Source organism: Anguilla rostrata, chromosome 17 (assembly GCF_018555375.3).
Source record: "Anguilla rostrata isolate EN2019 chromosome 17, ASM1855537v3, whole genome shotgun sequence".
Lineage (NCBI taxonomy): Eukaryota > Metazoa > Chordata > Actinopteri > Anguilliformes > Anguillidae > Anguilla > Anguilla rostrata.
In genome coordinates, this window is record NC_057949.1 from 2,289,160 (window position 1) to 2,311,887 (window position 22,728).

General features: G+C 39.8%; 2 protein-coding genes across 20 annotated transcripts in view; both read left to right on the top strand.

Moving 5' to 3' along the window:
* The window catches only part of LOC135243029 (uncharacterized), a 68,804-nt gene extending 51,353 nt beyond the window's left edge, over window positions 1-17,451 (top strand). For 2 of the 9 annotated variants that reach the window (XR_010326535.1, XR_010326541.1), the window contains 2 exons: window positions 3,402-4,107; window positions 17,425-17,451. The gene's annotated coding sequence lies outside the window, so the exon portion shown is untranslated. Of the gene's footprint in view, window positions 1-556; window positions 638-1,142; window positions 1,215-2,522; window positions 2,604-3,135; window positions 3,183-3,401; window positions 4,108-13,984; window positions 14,364-17,424 lie in introns of those variants that run through there. The other 7 variants (XR_010326538.1, XR_010326543.1, XR_010326536.1 and 4 more) reach the window with 7 other exon arrangements.
* Window positions 1-22,391, top strand: part of LOC135243030 (uncharacterized) — a 62,074-nt gene extending 39,683 nt beyond the window's left edge. For 3 of the 11 annotated variants that reach the window (XM_064314479.1, XM_064314474.1, XM_064314480.1), the window contains exons 2-4: window positions 10,541-10,848; window positions 20,404-20,712; window positions 21,449-22,391. In XM_064314479.1, the coding sequence (XP_064170549.1) occupies window positions 10,695-10,848; window positions 20,404-20,712; window positions 21,449-21,576 (591 nt within the window). In that variant the 5' untranslated portion in view covers window positions 10,541-10,694 and the 3' untranslated portion in view covers window positions 21,577-22,391. Of the gene's footprint in view, window positions 1-8,088; window positions 8,269-9,370; window positions 9,468-9,713; window positions 10,129-10,219; window positions 10,849-17,830; window positions 18,436-19,523; window positions 19,854-20,403; window positions 20,713-21,448 lie in introns of those variants that run through there. The other 8 variants (XM_064314478.1, XM_064314476.1, XM_064314477.1 and 5 more) reach the window with 7 other exon arrangements.
* The last annotated feature ends 337 nt before the right edge of the window (window positions 22,392-22,728 follow it).

Sequence of the window (22,728 nt, forward strand, 5' to 3'; positions counted from 1 at the left end):
CTTTCCTTCTTTGTGCCAACACAGATAATGGCAGGGTGCAGGTGATCGGTTTGGCCTGTACTGCTGCTGTGTGTGTTGGAGTGCTGTTGCTGTTAGGAGGTCTGTTGTTTCGGCGTCTGAAAACAGCAGCAGGTAAGGGCTCTTCTCTCTGTTCCGAGTTTACCATTCTCTCTGACAGAGCTTTCTAGAACACTTCCACAGCATTCTAGAGCATTCACACAAAAACAATCTCTCTTATATTTTATGGCTTTGTCATATTTAAGACTCACTCATTCTTTGCAAGTAGCAAATAGAGGGCTCAATGTGAAATCAGCAGTTCTAAACTTGTTGCAAAGCTACAAATAGAATTGATTTGATTGATTTGAATATCATCAAGATCATCAATGGCATACAACAGACAATAAAAACAATCTAATTTGTTCTTTTTAAAACTAATCCAATACAGAGAAAAATGCTAAGAAAACAAACCAATTCCATACACAAGATCAACCAAATATGACCAATCAGTTCCCAGAGAGATCATTTACAGTTTGCTTAAATGTTTTCTCCCTCTCAGGTCCCTCCTCATCACCAGCTGAAGGGAACGGTGCAACTGATACAGTCTACAGTAACATCACAGATCTGCAGCAGGGTCAAGGTAGTGTTTGGGAACAAGACTATTCCCACGTAGCATGAGTCAGTGCAGTAATGTATTATACACTTCATTACAGGCATTTATCATACGCTCCTATACACAGTGACATACACAGCTTTTTGTATCTTAAAAACACAGCATCCATTTATACAGCTGGATATATAGTATTCTGAACTATTCAATACCTTGCTTAATGGTACAGCAGCAGTCACCTACCTGGGAATCGAACCTGCAACCTTTAGGTTACAAAGCCCGTTCCTTAACCAATATATTACAGTACAAAATGTACTTATTGGCCATGTATGGCTTGATCATAGTAAAGATTCAATAATACTTTATAAATTTGCCTGGCTGATCAATATAAAGAATCATTTCTTAATGTGGCTCAGTGTTCTCTGTGCAGTCATTTACATAAAGTTATTTTAAGAGGTGCAGTAATTTATATAAAGTTATTTTAAAAGGTTTGCTTCAATCTTTCTGTCTCTCGTACTCCTATCCACATTACCAGTGGATGGGAATGGTGATTCCAGTGCAGCTGCTGCAGGCTATAGTAACGTCGCAGAGCTGCAGAAAGATCAAGGTAACGGGCTTAACTGAACTATTAACACGCTGCATGAACCGGTGAACTCATTCATGGGAAGGATTGCATTGTGGGCCAGTTTCTAGTCCTGGACTAAATTCAAAACTCCACTTTGTCCAGGAATAATCTTAATCTGTGTTAGTGAACTCGGCCCCATACGTTCCATGCGCCAAATGTGGGAAATTAATGACACTGAACAACTGAAATTGGGACCAATTTTGGTGCATCAGACTGCAGCTCTTGTACTTTACCTGAGCAATACCTGAAACTATTTGTAAAAACATGTGTTTTTCTTTTCAAAAGAAAGTGCATACCTGGGGTTGCATCTTTACCTTCTCTTAAAAGGAGGCTGAGTTGCAGGTATGCCAGGAGTTCCACTGCCCGGACCATGTTCATCAGACCTGGGTCAAATACGCATTTTTTTTAGATTCAAATACTTTTCTGTGCTCTATTGATCTTGCCTGGTGTAATTGAGCCTGCTAATATGACCAGAAGGTGGGGTTTGCACTTTTTTAGAGTATTTCATTGGTTCCAATACACCAGACAAGATCAGTAAAGTGTAGAAAAGTATTTGAATCTAAAACAAATAAGTTTTTGACATGGGGCCGGCATAAATGCAGGTTTAAGTCTGGCTCAAAATCATTTGCTAAATATGAACTGATATGAGATTGTTAGAGGGTGGGTTTGAGGTTATGGCCGCATCAGTTAAGCCTCATACTCACTAGCGGTTATAGTTTTAAAACGGAAGTATTCGAAGCCTCATACACATGTACACACGAGCATTAAAACCCGTTTAGAAAACCATTTCGGCTTCTTTAAACAATAAGAGTATAGGGAGGAAGTGGGAAAACTGTGGGGGGACAAGATTCTGTAAAAATATTTCACTTGGTCATTCAACGTGTAATTTTTAGAACAGAGATGTGTTTGCTACCATGTCCACAAGTGGGCGATATGCAACAAAAAGAAGACACACTTTTACTGTTAAGCAGAGGTGAAAAAAATCTACGTTCTGAAAGTAAAAATCCTCCCCAGTATTTTGTTGCAATCACCTGGATTTGCTATTTAGTACAATCCTTCAGCCAGGAGGTTGAACTAAACAGTGAAATCAGCTGGCTGAGTTCATGGGTGGAAGAAACACGTGGCAGAACTTTTACTTTTTTAGCCCTGTCACTTCTGCTGTTACAAACGCATTCTGGGTCATAGGCACAAGCAGATGCCACATATACATATTATACATTTCGTACATACATGTATGTGTATTTTTATACAGATATTTTAGAGATTTTTGTACATTTTTTTTGCCAATAGGAAACCCAGACACCTCTAGAGAGGAGAATGAAAGTGAGGAGCTCCAATAATTCATACTTTCCTTGTCCACTCCCAGTCTGGGTAAGTTTGTGGTGTTATCTTAATTATAAAATGGTTATGTTACTCTTGCCAGTATATGAGTTCTCTCCAATGATTGTAACATCTCAAGTTTGGGCACACATTACCTTACGAAAGGCGTGCAAAACTTCTTTCCTGGAGGGCTGGCGGTGGATTTTGGTCCAACCAATTATTCTGGTCTAATTTATTTAACCACTGTTTTCACCAATGCTGTTCACTCCACTGCTGAAATGCTCCAACTAAGATATACTGTGTTCAATCTGTAGCTCCAGCTCCTAGCTTCTCTAAAATTTCAGAGCAAATAAATGACTGAGATAATTAAATCATTACAAGCAGAGGGTTTAATGGTATCCTGAAACAGATAAGACTGTGTTGCCCATCCAACTAGCAAAAGCAATATGCAGTTCTGGGGGTTCACAAATGTGGTGCTGGTCAGTCACAAGTTCTGCTGGTTTTTGTTTTATACTTAAAACAAGCAACTAATTCAGTCCCAATAATTACTGTTTGATCTCTTCACTGCTGTTTGGTGTTGCAGACCCTCACAGACAACAACGGAGGCAGTTGAACCCCCAGTCTCATTCTGTAAGTATGTTCCCTGAGATACTCAGGAGAATAACCATAAGGATTTTCTGTTCATCTGCATATCATAATGCAGGCACTGCGTATCATATTCATATAACCAATAAATAATTGTCAAATTTAGTGTATGGATGGTCCACTTTGTTGAAAATTTTGAATTTCATTGATTTCATTGTTCTAAGTTCATGTTAACAAAGATTCTGATATGTCATATTTCTGCAGGAACAAGAAGAAAATGATAAAGTGATCTATGCAAGAGTCTGCACAACGTAATATGGATAATTGATTCAAATTCAATGATTCAAATGGATAAATGAAACAAAAAGCCCACATTTAAAACTTGACATTTCAAGTCTGTTCAGTGTAACTCCATTAGAGATGGAAAAAGACAATCTGCAGATCTTATCAAGATCTTTTACTATGTGAATATATCTTTCTTGCTAAAGGCAGCTTTTACAGGTATCTTATAATATGTATATTTTCACTGTGAAGAGTACAGTTGTATTCAGGAAAATATAAATGCCTGTGCATTTTTTAATATTGTTCATTTATTTATTTATTTATTTTGTAGTTTTTTGTTTTACTGTGTTTAGAAAAAATTGTTTTCCAGTTTGTCGATTATTCAATATATTAACAGCAGGGAGGGATATTGTTCAAGAATTAAACAACAGCCCAAAAACGTACGTATTTATGTGCAGGGTAGTAGTGTCTGGCTATGGTGGTGTGCTTTTCAGTGTGGTTTTATCTGTTATTAAGAAATATACATTTTATTTTTAATAATAAAGCAGCTGTAACAGGGACTACATTATTCATTATATGACAGATATTGACTGTGCCACTCACAGCACATGCAGCGTCTTCTGGGCCAAACCGTGTGAGATTTCTCTGTCCCTCAGCCCCAGTGTCACTGCAGGGAGAGCAGATAAAGGTGAGTCCTGATTACCTGGCTGCCTACAGCTGTGACTGCAAGGGATTTGCTCCCTTCCTGACTTCCTCTATTATTCCATATTTGTCACACGGAATTGTTTCAGACCTTCAGACAAAATTTTATATTAGACAAAGGGAGACTGAGTAAACATTTAAAAAAAAACATTTTTAATAATGATTTTGTTGATTTACATTACATTACATTGCATTTATTTGGCAGACGCTTTTATCCAAAGCGACGTACAAAAAGTGCATTTCATGGTCATAGACAACTGCTAAACACAGGTTCAGTAAGGTACAATACTTATTTTGTACAGCTATTTCTAGCCAAGAACACAGTTTAGTTCACACTGAACACTATTCAGACCTTCAAGATTTAATGAAACAAAGTTATCAAACACCCATGTCACCCATGTGAGAAAGTATTTTCCCTTAGTTAATCTATCAACCAATTAACCTAATTTTATTGATAGCTAGATTCAGCTGATTGCAGTAAGGCAGGCTTGGTTGCAGCCAGTCATTGCAAGGTTTCTACGAGTACGCTATGCCACGATCAAAGGAAATTCCAGAAGAGAGAGAGAAAAAAGATTACATTACATTACATTACATTTATTTGGCAGACGCTTTTCTCCAAAGCGACGTACAAAAAGTGCATTTCATGGTCATAGACAACTGCTAAACACAGGTTCAGTAAGGTACAATACTTATTTTGTACAGCTATTTCTAGCCAAGAACACAGTTTAGTTCACACAGTGAACACTATTCAGACCTAACCTCTACAAAGCCAACTAGGCAGAAGAATAAGCTACAGTATTAGGACAAATACAAATTACCAAAAAGTGCTGGGATGGGGCAACATGTAACAAGTGACATGAAAAAAAAGGGAGAGGGGGGAGATTTAGAGTGAAATATACAGCGTGGTGGTGGTTAGTCTAGTTATAGTCTGAAGAGATGAGTCTTCAGGCCACGGCGGAAGATGGGTAGTGAGGGGGAGGTTCGGAGAGGGACGGGGAGTTCGTTCCACCACTGGGGAGCTAGGGTGGAGAAGCTCTGTGATCCCTTTGGGCGGGTGGGAGGGGTTATAAGGCGCCCTGCTGCCGCAGAGCGGAGTGGTCGTGCAGGCACATAGAATCGAGTCATGTCCTGCAAGTAGATGGGGGCTGTCCTGTTGGCAGCAGTGTAGGCAAGGGTCAGGGCTTTGAACCGGATCCTGGCAGCGACCAGTAGCCAGTGGAGTGATCGCAGCAGAGGAGTGACGTGGGAGAATTTGGGAAGGTTGTAGATGAGTCGGGCAGCGGCATTCTGAATCATCTGTAGTGGCTGTATGGCACAAGCTGGCAGGCTTGCAAGGAGAGAGTTGCAGTAATCAAGGCGAGAGGTCACCGTAGCCTAGACGAGCAGCTGGGTGGAGTGCCTCGTCAGGTATGGTCGAATCCTTCTGATGTTGTACAGAAGGAATCTGCAGGACCGTGATGTTGCCTTGATGTGCTCCTTGAGGTCCAGTTGGTCATCCAGGACCACCCCCAAGCTCTTGGCAGAGTGAGAGGCAGTCACTGTGGTGCCATCAACCGTGATTGAGAGCTCACAAAGTAAGGAGGTCTTGCACGGGAAGAAGAGCAACTCAGTTTTGTTGAGGTTGAGCTTCAGACGGTGGCTGGCCGTCCAGGTGGAGATGTCAGCCAGGCAGGAAGATATCTTATCATTGACCTGTGTGGCCGAGGGGGGGAAAGAAAAGAAGAGTTGTGTGTCATCTGCATAACAATGGTAGGAGAAGCCATGTGAATTAATAACTGAACCAAGAGATCTGGTGTATAAGGAGAACAGCAGAGGACCCAGTACAGATTCCTGTGGCACTCCCGTAACAAGGGGATGAGAAGCAGAGGCAGACCCCTTCCAGGTGACCTGGTAGGACCTATCTGCAAGATAGGAAGCGAACCAAGACAGGGCAGTCCCGGCGATGCCCATCCCAGCCAAGGTGGAGAGGAGTATTTTATGGTTGATCATGTTGAAAGCTGCAGACAGGTCAAGAAGGATCAGGACAGAGGAGAGGCATGAGGCTCTTGCAGTGGCAAGTGCCTCCATCACAGCTAGGAGCGCAGTCTCTGTTGAGTGCCCAGATCGGAAGCCAGACTGGTGAGGGTCTAGCAGGTTGTTCTGATGGAGAAAAGAGGTTAGTTGTTTAAGAACTGCTCGTTCAAGGGTTTTGGACAGAAAGGGTAGAAGCGATACAGGTCGATAATTCATTACATCGGAGGGGTCTGAAGTGGGTTTTTTGAGAAAAGGGGTAACGAGCCATTTTAAAATCAGAGGGAACATGACCAGAGGAAAGAGAGGAATTAACAATGGAGGATAGATAGGGAAGGAACTCGCTGGAAATGGATTGGAGAACTGTAGATGGGAAGGGGTCAAGTGGACAGGTGGTTGCACGATGAGAGGTGATGAGTTGTAGAACATCGGAATCCTCCAGCATCTCAAAGGAGGTCAGTGTGGCTGTGGGTTTGTCCTGGGGGATTGGGGGGCTCACTGGATGGGCGAAGGAGTTCCGGATTGTAACCACCTTTCCTTCAAAGGCAGCCAGAAAGTCATCTGCGGAGAGGGAAGAGGGAGGTGGGGGTGGAGGAGAAACGAGGAGGGAAGAGAAGGTGGAGAATAGTGTGCATAGATTAGAGACACATGCACTGATCTTAGATTGGAAAAATATCTTTTTGAAATATATCAGGCTGGAAAGGGTTACAAAGCCATTTCTAATACTCTTGGACTCCACCAAACCACAGTTAGAGCCATTATCTCCAAATGGAGAACACTTGGAACAGTGGTGAATCATCCCTGGAGTGGCCGGCCAGACAAAATTCCTCCAAGGGCACAGCGACAACTCATCCATGAAATCATCAAAGATCCCAGAAGAATGTCCAAAGAACTGCAGGCCTCTCTAGCCTCAGCTAATATCAGTGTTCATGACTCTACAACAAGAAAGAGACTGGGTAAGAATGGGATTCATGGGAGAATACTGAGGCTGAAACCAGCATTTCATGCTTGAAAATGATCAATTTGCCTGTATAAAAGCAGTTCTGTAAAAAAGGAGTGGGTTCAAATGCCCCCACAGTGATGTGAAAGGCTGATATCAAATTATAGGCAGCGTTTGGTTGTCGTTATTGCTGCTAAGGATGGAGCAACCAAAACTAGTGTCAGGGGGTGATTAGTTTTTCACATGGGTGATATGTGTGTTTGATAACTTCTTTCATTAAACAGTCCCTTCCTAACTGCAGACCTGGCTGAGCTGTCAGCAGATTTCTGCAGTAGTCGTTGAGGTGTAAGATCAGAAATGTGTTATTTGAATGCTCGCAAGTGAACATTCTAATCCTGATGTAACAATCATTTCTGGTAATTGAAAGCAATGTTCTAGAACACTGACTAGGAAATTTGAAGAAATTTCAGTCTGATTTGAATTGCTTGCACCCAGCTAGTCAATAAGTATGTCAGATGAGGGAGGATCATTGTGATCATTTTGCAGCTTCAGTGGTCAAACTGTTCCTAATAGATCTCAAATTTGACAGGTTAAATTCTACTCGATTAGTCACCTTTTTACCTGTTTTTTGTTTAAGAAGAGTTGAGAATCAATTGTGATTCCAAGGTATTTAACTCAGTTACTACCTTGAATTTCTCTCCAGATACACAGACTTCTGCCTCTTTTTTGAAAAACATGCAGTCAAGTGTATTCATATGTTAAACAATTTGTCTGCCACAAGGGATTAAAATCTTTTCCATATAATGTATTGATAAACACTTCACTCCTGATAATATTTCAATATCATTTCTGGGAGCAATAAAAGGAGACATCATTGTATCACCTAAATTAAGCATGTTAAATGCCAGGCCTTCAGGCTTCAGCAGTCACAGATATCACAGTGCCGAGCACAGTGAAACAGAAATATAGGTAGTGATATTACACAAGAAAGACTCAAGCTTGTGCAAGCAGTTGCAGAATTCAGCTGAGCCAAAACAGTTGGTACTTCCTCTTTGTACAGGCATTTCCTGTAAAGTATACCTCGTAAAAAGACTAGACACCCGTAAGAAGTGCTGCATAGGGCATCAGCCATGGCATTGGTACTGTTGTGGACCCTGTTGTGGATATCAGGATACTGTCACAGACTGTCAGCTGAAGGTGAGTCCCTCTTTCTGCCTTGATCATACATTTATTAATATGTTTATTCACATAGACGTCTTACAAAAATGTAACCAAACATATGATAATAGAACAACATCATAATGGACAAATAATTAATTGTTAAACAAAAGACTAAGTTATATCACGGTCACATGGGAGGACATGGGACAGAAACAAAAAATGGAAAAAAGAAACCATTTATTATATTTAAAAAAAAACAGAAGGAGTAGGTGACACAGATTGCTACAACTATAATAAATGACCCAGGATCATTTTCTTGTTTTCAGTTTTTGGTTCAAGAAGAGGCAAAGGTTTCAGCATACGGTCTTCATCAGTGAAATTGTTTTCTATACATTATGTACTTTATATCCAGATATATATATATTTCTATATGCTGATGTGAGGCAATTTGTCTGAATTTTTTAATATGAAATTTCAATATTAAAGTAAGAATAATATAATGTGAATAATTTTGCTATTAAATCAGAATGCATACAGTGATAAATGCAAAGTCTTGCTGTTGAGCACAAAACCCGTAAACAAAAACTTTCTAACTTTCAAGTCTTTGAATGGCAAAATTTGTAACCCAAAACATTAACAGAAACTAAAAATGTTAACCTATGAATAAAAGGCGCTGAAAACAGTTCTACTTTCAAGCAATTTATGTTTGCCAGCTTTCCACCACAGGAAGTTTCAAATGAAATAGAACAACATTGTAATATTGTGCAACCACACTGCAGACCATGATGCAGATCCTGGGCATGAAAGCGGGACTATAGCTGGTACAAGCAATACTTGCCGATACAAAATATAACTCAGATATCTACTACAGCTAAAGGGATTACATTGTTGGGCCCCGTTTTACAGAATCAATGTTGCATGGTACATGGGCACAGTCAGTGGCTTGGCCCATGGGTGTACTGGGCGTGGCTAGTGAATTTTGGTCTTTCAGTGACCAGAGGCGGGTAGCCCACAACTGTTCTGGAACAAGTGTTCTGGAACCTGGGCTGGAGTAGCCAGAATAATTTAGTGGTGGGTATGTTTCAGGTCGAATCAGTCATAGCCAATCAAATGACCTCTTTTCATTCCCTTTAAATAGCCCTGCACTTTCTATCTTGGCGTGCCGCCATTTTCCCTTGAGTCAATAACATGGAAGACGAGGATAAAGATCCCACTAATCCCATAAGACGTTGGAGGTGCAGAGTTAGGCTGTCACTTTTTTTCAAAAATTGAATTAGAATAGATCTCATAGATCTCAAGAGAAATTCAAGGGAATTTGTTGAACTTTTCTTACATCCGATTTAAAATAAAACATTGTTGAAACATTTATATGGGCCAATTTTAATTTCCCGTTAAACCTGTCGATAAATAGCATGAACGCATTATGCTGTGTTAACTAAGTTCTATTAAACAAAATAAAAAACAGGGAAGAAAATACATTGTCAGTGGTCTCATTCACAATAGTAAAATGGCATGCGATGCTCAAAAAAAAAAGATAATGTATGAGTTCATTATTAATTCATAACAACAGCATGGCTTAACTGAACTGAGGGGGATTAGATGAGTTGTGGTTTTTTCATTTTTTATATACACTTACAATACCCCAGAGACCACAAAGCAATAAAAAGAACAGCCATAAACAACTAAAAATAAATACATCAATTAAATTTATTTTTAAAAGATTCCTCCTGCTTCTGGGATTTATATCAAAATCAAATTGGACAGCACATTGGATCCACAAAACCCGTTGATTGGCTTCTGAATAGGCTGTGATATCACGCGCACATTGCATGCGAAAGCCACAAAATTGGGAATCCACCGTACGGTGGCATTCGCCGCTGTACCCCTTCATACACGGTCTGACCAGGCGGGCGTCGAAGGGCACAACTGGCAGATTTCGACTGACGCAAAAATTCCAATGTGCTGCACCAAAATTGCGCTGCTCTAGGCGACATTGATAGACACACCCCCCCAGCAGTGGCTCCCCTCTCACTTCAACGCTGTGCAGGCCATTATATTACCAAACCGCTAGTACCAAGTACCATTTCACCAACGCGACGGCTCGCAACATACCTTATGCCAGCTAGGAAACAGAGCCCTTCATCTCTATTTATACACATGGGTCAGCCTCCAGACCAATTTGCCTTTCATCTTCTGGGTTTTACTTTAAACAACGGACTTCAGTTTCCCTCCATACAGAAAAGCAATATAATCATGTCTTGTGCTCAGCTGGATCTCGGTATTTGGTGTGTTTTTTCTCTTTCTGCAGTGTTGCTGCAGTACAAATACTTCACTTCTGGGGAGAGACAGGGGGTCTCTCTAAAAGTCCCTGCTGAGACCAATGGGACAAAATTCATCTGGGAGTATTTGTAAATGTAATCGATGTGGCCTCAGCTGATAAATACGAGAATGCTTCGATTTCCATGGAGGTAGATAAAGAGAGATTCTCATCTGTGGGCTTCGATGGATCTTATTTCCCTCTGAGAATCTCACCAGTGAAGTTTGGAGACAGTGGAAGGTACTTCTGTTTTTGTGAATCCTACCCAATGGCCTCAGTAACTCTGGTAACTGTTCAGGGTAAGTTTGCACTTCAAGTTTTGATTATACTTACACATACTGAATAAATACTTAAACGTGATGTTCATTAAAGTAGCCTTTTTTACAATATGCTGTGCCATGTAATGTAACAGACCACAGCCATGGGCTAACAGTAAGCAACAGAAGTGTTGATCCCAAGTCGTAAAAGTAGTGCACTTCACAGAAACTCCATGAATAATAAAGGATGCTATCTAAATAAAAAAAGAGTTATCTGAAAATAAAAAATAAAAATAAATAAATAAATAAATAATCCACGTTCATGTGCTCTCTCAGTCTCAGCAGAGCCCCCCGGTGGTCTATCCAGGAATCAGTCATTTGTGCTGAACTGTGAGATATCACAGGGCCCTAGTGGTCAGCTCATGCTTTAGGCGGGGAGGGGCGCAGGGACCCTACTGGTCAGATCACGCTTTAACTCTCTGGGGTCTAAGGGTAAAATGAGGCACACTGGTGATTGTGCAATGCTCTGAAATTTGTGTAAATTTCATCAACTTTATATACAGTGATTCCAAAGTGTTTCATATCTTTGTTTTCAGCACAAACTCAGCTACAACAATATGGCAGCAGCAAGTAGGTCATAATAATGTGTGGATTGTAAACTGCTCTAAAAACACACAAACTGTAAACAGTAGTTTTGAACAGGCACAGGAATGTTGTAATAAAAACACTAAACAATTGTGAATAAGACTTTTGGTCACTGAAATGTGTTCTTCAAGGTCTTGGGTATCGAAAGATGACAAAATATTTTAGCAAATCCAATGAGAAATATAAAATAAATTGCTAAAAGTTAGTGTTGTGACTACTATTTTTCAACACCAGGTGAGAATGGGAGGGCAAATGGCCTTTCTGTAATGAATATGCATTGGGTAGGAATACCTGCCAGCTAAGTAGGCTATTCACACCTGCCCACATGCCTCCCCACCACTAAGACAAAGACTCAGTGAGCCATTTAGAAGACAGAAACAAAGACAACTTTTGATTTTAGAACATTTATTGAAGTAAACTGCATGGAAGATGAGATGAGACTGGTGTACTCTTGCAACGTCTGCCTGGCCTCTTAGCTAGTGGTGAACTAGGCCGTGTTTCCTGATCAACATCTCTGCAAATATAATAAAAACAAAATTGTTAGGAAATGTGAAATCAAATCAAACTTTATTTATATAGCACATTTCCTTCAACAGGTGAAAATTAAATGTGCTTTACAAAAAAGGGACAAACCACTAACTAATGAAAACAAAATTTATGAAATGTGACATCATATACAAACAAAGAACCAAACAAACACAACCAGACGCAGAGAGGTAGCCTATAATTTTGAGAAGCAATGGTTAGAATCATTCGTAGTGTGGGAATTTACAAGCGCGCATATTAGTGAATATTCCTACAAACACAAACAGAATGTAATACAGCATACATTTACAAATAATGCAAGCTATCAACGAAAAAACATTAGCTTAACTAAATAAACACTGATATTCCAACTAAACTACACGCAACTCATCAATAACAATGCCTCAATCTGAACTAGGCTAGGTCTGTTTAGCTAAGTGGTTATTTTATTGCTATTTCCCGAACTTACTTAGAGTATGCTAATATCGATTGTGCGAGGACATCAGTTTTAGAATCCTAGCCACGCCACTACACGCCAGGCATGGGCTATTTATTACGAGTATGATCGAAAAACATACAGTCTACCTGATAGCCTACTTCTAACACAACCAGACGCAGAGAGCCTAGCCTATAATTTTGAGATGCAATAGTTTGAATAGTTCGTAGTGTGGGAATTTACATTACATTACAGGCATTTAGCAGACGCTCTTATCCAGAGCGACTTACACAACTTTTTACATAGCACTTTACATTGTATCCATTTATACAGCTGGATATATACTGAAGTAATACAGGTTAAGTACCTTGCTCAAGGGTACAACGGCAGTGTCCTTACCCGGGAATCGAACCTGCGACCTTTCGGTTACAAGCGCAGTTCCTTACCCACTGTGCCACACTCCGTCCAATGAATTTACAAACACGCATATTGCTGGATATTCCTACAAACACACAGATAAGTTGCAATACAGTACACACTACCAATATTATCGTAAGAAATACACTTACTCATGAAGTTGATCCTCAGCTGGATCAGTTCGCAGTTCGAAATGACACCGTTCTTCATCACTGTCAGCTTCAGTGTCCGGACCTGATGAGTTGTTCGCGTCTTCATGGTCGCTCTCCCACAAAGCATGAAGAACGTCTAGTCCAGTCATTCGTGCCATTTTCCAAAATGAAATGTAAGGATTGCCCGAGAAGACGTGGGCTATGATTCTGTATGACATTTTATCCTTGTTTACAGTAGGCGCTCTCGCACATCAAACGCATCGTCCCTCCCCTGCCATCGATAGCAATTAGCATGTCATTATCTTGTGAATGTGGTCTGGGCGTACTTACTGCCGAGCGAAAATCACATATTAATGAGAAAGACTTAACACATGGCAATGGTCTGTTTGATCTAATTTTAAATAGCTTAAAACAATTCATATTATTTTGTCAATGGACACATTGGAATGCCACGATTCTAAGGTTTATGTCAATGTCTTTGTTGTGTCTGTATGATAAAAGCTCGCAAAGTTATTCATCCAAATAGCAACAAAATCTTGTCGAGCTCCGCCGGCGGAGCTCTCAATCCCAGAGGGTTAAGCCCCAGGGGTCCTAGTGGTCAGCGCACTCTTTAAACGCCAAGGGTCCTGGGGGCCCTCACACTGTAAGCGCTGAGGGGCCTAGGGGCCTCACACTGTAACCGCTTGAGGGGCCCAGGGGCCCTAGTGGTCAGCTTACGTTTTAAACACCAAGGGGCCTAGGGGCCTCACATTGTAAGCGCTGAGGGGCCCAGGGGCCCTAGTGGTTATCTCACACTGTAAGCACCCAGGGGCCTAGTGGTCAGCTTGCGCTGTGCGCACTGAGGGCCCTGGCGTTCAGTTTCCTTCGGAAGTCTTGGGCCACACACCACGCGCAGCCTGAGGCTTGGAGGCCCCCTGGCAGTCCGAGGCCCTGGGGCACTGGCCCCACTGGCCCGGTCCATAATCCACCATGCCTGAACCCTGACATCTGTATATTACTACAGGTACATCTGCTGCTCCTGAAAAAAAATGCAAAAAACAACAAAGTTTTATTTTAGATTGCTTCCAATTCGTGTAGTTTTTGTATCCTTTCTATAATTGTTTTTAATATTTGGAGTCTGTATAATACCTGGTTGTTTTTTAACTCTTTATTCTTGATGCTTTTGTCAGTTTATTTTCTCTTGGTTGGAAATTGCTCTGCAGACCCTTTATAAAAAGCACTATCAAAAAAAAAATCATTATATGTCTGTTTTTCTTTTACGCTTTTGTTTTGTGAAATGAACTGCAAACATAAATATCCAGACATTAATAATATTTGCTCAATGGCCAAAGGTATGTGGACATCTGACATTCATATTCTCATCCAAAATTATGCACATTAATATGAAGTTGGTCCACCCTTTGCTGCTATAACATCCTCTACTCTTCTGGGAAGGCTTTATACTAGATGTTGGAGCACTGCTGCAGGAATTTGCTTCCACTCAGCCAGAAGAGCATTAATGAAGTCAGGCACTGATTGGGCGATTGGGCCTGGCTCGCAGTTGGCTTTCCAATTGATCTAAAAGGTGTTGGGTGGGGTTGAGGTCAGGGCTCTGTGCAGGCCAGTCAAGTTCTTCCACACCATTCTCTACAAAACCATTTCTATATGGACCTCAATGTGTGCCTGGAAGAATTGTCATGCTGAAACAGGAAAGGGCTTTCCCCAAACTTTTGGGGAAACATGGAATCATCTAGAATGTGATTGTATGTCGGGGCCTAGCCCATGAAAACCAGCTCCAGAGTGTCCAGGTACTTGTGGTCATGTAGTGTCTCATAGAAAACCATCCTGCATGGGTGAAAACTTTACAATGGCATTACTCAGTTCACAATAACTCACCAACAAAACACAGTAATATACTGTACCGCTGTCTATTTGTGATTCAAGGACGGATGTCAAAATAACATATCATAGGAATCCTGGGTCCTACGCTGATTGACAGTGTGACTGACCAATAACATGTTAGAGGACCACCATCAACTTCCAAAGGACCAAGATTAAAACTGCTGAGTGGAAGAAACAGGCTTAACAGAAATACCATTACATGGGGAATGTTTGAACCCAATAGTGATATGTAATGGGGTGCTGCTGCCAAAAATCAATGAAACACTGGTAGTGATTCTATACAAGACGAGAATCACAGCGAGTTAACACTGCACACCATGTGCCTTACATACATCTCTTTGATCTTTGCTTCATATCACAATCCAACTGAAATATAATTAAAATAAGACCAGGTCAAATCCTAGTATATGGCTGGACCTAACACACTTCATCTAGCCGACCAATGGTGTAACGTCATAACTCGGCATACCAATGGTGTAACTTGATCACTCACTCAGTCACAGACATCCGCGTTTGTAGGGCTGGCCCCGCTGTTGCAGTCCAGCCAAAAAAGTTAAATTTGGACTAAACAATTTGGCAACCAAATTTTTTTTGTTTTTTTTGTCTTATTTATGAACATTTCACTCCCAATTAATATTAAAATACTGTATCAAGTTTGGGAACAAATAAAATATCGTTCTATAACCTGAATTAAAAGTGTTAAATGCCACAAGACACTCCTGACATGTCCAGCAAGTTTGTGTGGAATGTTCCAGAATACAGCTGTGACAAGTTCAGTGTGTAGTTGAAGGGTGTACCAGTGCATTTTGTAAGTACAAAGCACCACGGTTTATTAATAAATGTGAATGCAGAGTCTCTAAAAGCACTTTTCCTTTCTGAAACTATGCAGTCCCCACCTTACTGCAGATCCGGTTGAGCTATTAGTAGATTTCCCTTTAACGGGTGTAAGATCACAAATATGTGACTAGAAAGTTCATCACTGAACAGGCTAGTGATGATGTAATGATCACCTCTGGCAGTTGAAAACAATGGAGTTTTTTTATTTTTTATTTTTACAAAGGTAGTGAGAACAGGTGGACTTGACTATTTAGAATTGTATAAACAAGCCACATGACTGCAATTTTTCTCAGTGTTTTCCCATCTCAGCCAGTTGTGATTTCTTAGGACATAGCAGTGGTGACGGCTATTTGGCCTTCTGTCCAGACTCTAAAGGGTTTATTTTCACACAGACTCAAGGCATCTCAGTGTGGTTTTGCTTGCTTCACCCAGCTTGTCAAGCCAAATGTCAGATGAGGTAGTTCCTTTTTGTTCAGGCATTTCCTGTAAAGTATAACTTGTATAAAGATTAGACATCAGTAAGAAGGGCTGCATAGAGCATTAGCCATGGAAAAGATACTGTTGTGTACCCTGTTGTGGATATCAGGATGCTGTCACAGACTTTCAGCTGAGAGTGAGTCCTCTTTCTGCCTTAATAATACATTCATTAATTAATTGATTGATCAATTCATATATAAAGCTCATTAAAATGCATAAAAATGTACAACAATAATAGAACGTCACAATGGGCAAATTGTCAAATCCAACAGTCACATAGCAGAACATGGAAAAAGACAGTCTTACTGTAACAGAGGGAGTATCGCAGAGACTGCCAGTAATATATAAATTGATTCAGAAAGTTTTTTTCAGTTTCAAATTCAAGAGGAAGTAACTATAATATAGTCACATACTGTAGCAGCACATGGAAAAACTGCAGTAGTATACAAATGCATTCATTTATATAAAAACAGTCTAATTTATAACAAACTTTTTTTTGTTGTTGTTTGTTTTCAGTTTAAAATTCTACAGGAGGCAAAAGTTTCAATGTTTCAGCATATGACCTTTATCAGTGAAATGACTTCATATTCCGGTGCCAAGCAGTTACACAGGCTTTTTAAATCTGAAATTCTGTTATTACATATTAATGATGAGTGTGATTGATATTGTTAATAAAGCAGTATACATGCTGTAATGCAAATTCAATACATATTTTTGTATTATAACTGTATCAGTAAGACAGATTTACAATCACTCCAAGCACTATTTTCAAAGCACTATCTTCAAAGAATTTTGCCACTAAAAGATGTCTTTCATGGTAAAATTCATAAAACACAAACATTATCAGAACCTAAAAATTTTCATTTCTGATTAAGAGCACTGCATAGATTTCATTTTTGAAATTTTCTTTGCCTGCTTTCCACTAGTAGGCTACAACAGGAAGTTGAAAATAGCACAAAAAAATAGCAAAAAGATAATAATGCAGATATTGTGTCTAAAAGCAGGACTTTAGCTGGAACAAGCACTATTTTTCCATCCCAGTATAAAATATAGTTCAAATATTCACTACAGCTATAGGGATTACATTTTTATATTAATACAGAGACCCGTATCAACCTGACTAACCGTCATTCATCTGTCATTTAACCTTAATGAACTAACTGCAATTCCCCTCAATATTGAAATGTAATCTTATCACGTCTTGCGCTCAGTTGGATCTGTATTTGGTATGTTTTTCTCTTACTGCAGTGTTGGTGCAGTACAAATACTTCCTTTCTGGGGAGAGACAGGGGGTCTCTCTACAAGCCCCTGCTGAGACCAACGGGACAGAATTCATCTGGGAGTGGACATCACATGATGGAAGCTACACAAACGCTCGGATAATAACTATACAGTCCAATGGGATGTTTAAATGGAATTTGTCAAAGTTGTCCATTACAAAACAAGGGAAGTATGACATTGTTCTGCAGCCAAAGTCACAAAATTCAGGAGTTTTTACTTTCATTCAAACTAAACCAGAGAAAGTAAACTTGTCCCAGATTGAAGTGTTCACTGTAAAAGGTAAATTCAGGTTTTGATGCATTTTATAAATTATATTATTAATAAGATGAGTCAGTATCTCTTTCATACTATGTGCAAAAAAATATAACAAAGTTCAAGTTATGTCTTGTATTTTACTTTCAAAAAAGTTTAATCTGAAATTAGATGTAACTAATATGCATGTAAAGCTGCAGAGTTAAATGTTAAGTGTTAAATAACCTCTTGGACAGTGAATAATTGTCCATTTCTGAGTACATAGCACAAAAAACCAAGGTGGAAAATTTCATTTCACAGTTATGTTTTCTCTTCCACCTCTCCATAGAATTCCCAACAATTACCAGACCTGGAGGGCTGTATATTTCTTTAAATTTGATGGCTGGTTTTTAGATATAACCAACACAATGATTTGATGAAAAGGTTCACAAGCTTCTCTGAATCAATTGCTCTTCACTCCTGCAATAGAACCGTTGCGTTGGTCCAGAGAAAATGAAGGTTCTGATGTGACCATGAGCTGTGAAGTATCACACCTTCCAGATTCAGCTACACTGGACTGGGAAAGGGACAGAGAACCTACTGCTAACACAACGCTGATCTACAACAACACTGCTCACATCATCATCCACAGTGCTGACCGATACAGTGAGGGATCATATTACTGCACACTCAGATGGAACGGAGTACTTATTTTCAGCATTCCCAGGACACTTCAAGTCTACGAAGGTATGTTACTATGGATACGGTTTTCACTGGAGCATTTGCAAAAGAATCCTGAGCTTTAACCTTTTTCATAAGCAACCCTGTGACTGTGAAGCACCTCATTCATTAAGAGTAAAGAAAAATCCAAGTAATATCGGCATAGTCATCTTAAGACTCCAGTACAATAGATGCATGATTGCAGATTACTCTAAAGAGGAAATCTTGGGCCTCCATATTTTAAAAGGCTTTTCAGAAGTACTATTCACAGTATAACACAGTATAAAAATTAGGCTGTTAAAGGTTTAACACATTTTTAAAAACTACAATTTTTGCATATCAGACTACCAAGTCAAAGTTCACAAAAACTGTATGGGTGAGTATTTGTGGACTGCATGCCAAAACCACATATTAGACGTGTTCCTCCGACTCAACTACATGCGAGCTGGCTGTGGGCTGTGGGCTGTGGAGTGAAAACAAGCAGGCTGGAGACACCACGTGTGCGGGATTGAGCAGCTGGGTAGTAATGGGGTATTCAGAATTAGGGTGGGAATTGGATATACTCAGCCCCATGTTTGGTGGCAAATTATTTTTGGAGGATAAAAAATGAAAAAAAAAGTAACTAATTTAACTATATTTAAATGTTTAGTATTTTAACATTTTATTGCTGAAATTTCTACAAACAAGGCATGCATGTTTCCATCTGAGACAATGGTAGTGCACAAAAAACAGAATGGAGTAAACAAGGGACAAAATGTAAAGTAGAGGCTACCATACTGTAGTCATGCCTCACACATTAAATACAAATGACAGTTACTGTTGGTGCTAATATAATGTGATATTTTCTTTTAAGAAAAAAACTATAAAATATACTTACTGTATAGGCCATGTATGTTTTGATCACACTAACGATTCATAAAAGCTCCCTATAATAGCTTTCATGGTGGGGTATGTATTGTAAGCTATTCTGTAATGGGGCTTGAGTTTTACTCTTTCACCGACTCTGTGAGTTCATTTACTTTAGCATGTTTTTCTATTTGTTGCTCATTACCTGTAGCAGTAGCATATGTGCTGACTGTGCAGACAGTCATTCTAACCACAGCTTTATTCCTCAGGTACATGTAAAATACAGCACATTTTGTACAGAGGGAGTTTGAACAGCAGTGAGGTGGTGCTAATCTGCCATTCTCAGAACTCAAACAGAACAGCGCATTGGCACTGGGTGCCATTGTCTATGACAAAAGCAATCACTGTGGCCTCAGCTGATATATATGAGAACGCTTTGATTGCCATGGAGATAGATAAAGAGAGATTCTCATCTAAGCGCTATGATGGAAATAATTTCCCTCTGATAATCTCACCGGTGAAGTTTGGAGACAGTGGAAGGTACTTGTGTTATTCTGAACGCCGGCTGATGGCCTCAGTAACTCTGGTAACTGTTCAGGGTAAGTCTGCACTTCAAGTTTAGCTTATGCGGCATGAAATATTATGTGTTATGTATTATGGGGTGGCAGTGTAGTACAATGGGTAAGGAGCTAGTATTGTAATGTAAAGATCAAAGGATTAATTAATTAATTCCCATGTTGGACACTGCTGTTGTACCCTTGAGCAAGGTACTTGACCCACGTTGCTTCAGTATATATCCAACTGTATAAATTCTTTGTTGTAAATTGTGTATGTCGCTCTGGATAAGATGCCTGTAATGTAATTATGCTTGCTGAATTTACAGGGCTGAATAAATAACAGTATATTTAAACATGCTGATTATTATGTTACATGATGCAGAATATTGGAGAAAAATGCTACTTTAACAGACTACAGCCATGGGCTAACAGTAAGCAACAGAAGCGCTGATCCCAAGTCATAAAGGTTGTGCACCTTACAGAAACTTTATGACAAATAAGGGATGCTTTCTGAATAAAAATTTTTGAAAAATAAATAAATTAAAATAAAAAAGATTTTTTTCTTTTAATTCATGTACATGTGCTCTCTCAGTCTCAGCAGCACCCCCTGGTGGTTTGTCCAGGAATCAGTCAGTTGTGCTGAACTGTGAGATATCACAGGTGATCGGCTCTGTGACCCTGGCCTGGCTCCGGATGAAGGGGGGCAGGGGCGAGCTCATAAAACAGGAGGTCCTGAGTGAGGGGCACCCAAAAAAGATGCTCAGTCTCACCCTGCCCATTCTGAGCAGAGACCAGCTGCACTGGGCCTGTGTGGTGTTCACAGAGAGCATGCTCAGAGCACAGGTCCCCCTGCACCTCACACTGCCGACACCCATCTCTGAACCTGAAGAGCCAAAGCCAGGTACTAACCTCTACCCACAGGCACAGGTTTCATCACAACTTAGGGGAAGACACTTAACCACATAGGCTCTACAGTCAGATTTAAAGTCTTACCTGCATAAAGCCAGTCTAACAATCAATCCATAAGAAACCATTGGGGGTGACATGTTTCTCTGTCTTTTCCCAAAACTATGCATATGACTCCAACCACACCTATGTGAGCTCACTTGAAGGGATAGTTCACATATTTTAGATCTAGGTCCACTGAGTTTCTCACCACAAATTATGTAAAAAATCGGGGTACATGTTGGGCTCAAGCCCTCCGAATTTGAGTACACGTAAAAAATGTGAACTATCCCTTTAAGGCTTAAATAAACTCAACAAAAAACACAAATGTCTTAAGATCCTACTAGTGGAAGATACAGAAGTTTCAATAAGAGAACGGAATCTGAATTGAATCTGAAAACGGATTACATCAGATACAATGAATCTGGGAACAGACTACATCAGACACATTGAATCTGAGAGCAGACTACATCATACACATTGAATCTGATAACAGACTACATCAGACACATTGAATCTGAGAGCAGACTACATCATACACATTGAATATGATAACAGGCTATATCAGACACATTGAATCTGATAACAGACTACATCAGACACGGTGAAACTGAGAACAATCTATATCAGACACGTTGAATCTGATAACAGGCTACATCAGACTCAGTAACCATATGTTCTCTCTCACACAGGATGGAGCACTGAGACAGTGGTCAGGGTGGTGATTGTAGTGCTGGCCACCCTGGGGATGCTAAAGGTTCTTATGTGGTACTGCAGGAGACACCCAGCATGTAAGCACACTAGCACTGGGACACAATAGCCAAGTGCTCAACATTTTGCAGTTTTGAATGAAGACAGGGGCCCCTGATACTAAAACCATCTGTTAAAAGTATCTATCTAAATGGATATACATCGGCTGCTTGGAACGTGCTAAGCAGAGTAATTATGTACCCGCATCACTTGTCAGATATGCCACACTGTACACCTTAAGGCTTTAAGCCAAAGTAAGACAAGAGTAGTTGTGGCATATAAATGTGTAGTTCTTAATTTGATCAGGTTGCTCTCAATGAGCCAGACAGGAACTCACACACCAAGATCAAAATAAGCACCTTCAAAAAGTCAGAGATCGGAAAGATAAACTTTGTCTCATGTCCAGTTTGATGTTTGTTGTTATACCTAGTATTTATGAGTAATTTTTAAAATAACCTGTGTCTGTCTTCCTTCTGAAAGTTTCTCTGACTCCTCTGTTATTCATCAAAGTCTCCAATTTAATATACATATATATATATATATATTTTCAATTTTATTTGTATTGCGCTTTTTACAAAGGGCATTGTCACAGAGCACCTTTACAGAGATATGGGCCTGAACCCTAACATCTGTATATTACTACAGGTACATCTGCTGCTCCTGAAAAAAATGCAGAAAAAAACAGTTTTATTTTAGATTGCTGCCAATTCATGTAGTTTTTGTATCCTTTCTATAATTGTTTTTAATGTTTGGTATCTGTATAATTCCTGGTTGTTTTAACTCTTTATTCTTGATGCTTTTGTTAGTTTATTTTCTCTTGGTTGGAAATAGCTCTGCAGACCCTTTATAAAAAGCACTATCAAAATAAAGCATCTTACTCATTTTCTGTTTCTGTTTTTCTTTTACGCTTTTGTTCTGTGAAATGAACTGCAAACAGAAATATCCAGAAATTAATAACATTTGCTCACTGGCCAAAAATATGTACATTAATATGAAGTTGGTCCACCCTTTGCTGCTATATAACATCCTCTACTCTTCTGGGAAGGCTCTATACTAGATGTTGGAGCATTGCTGCAGGGATATGCTTCCATTAAGCCAGCAGAGCATTAATGAAGGCAGGCACTGATTGGGCGATTGGGCCTGGCTCGCAGTTGGCTTTCCAATTGATCTAAAAGGAATTGGGTGGGGTTGATGTCAGGGCTCTTGTAATGTTACATGCATT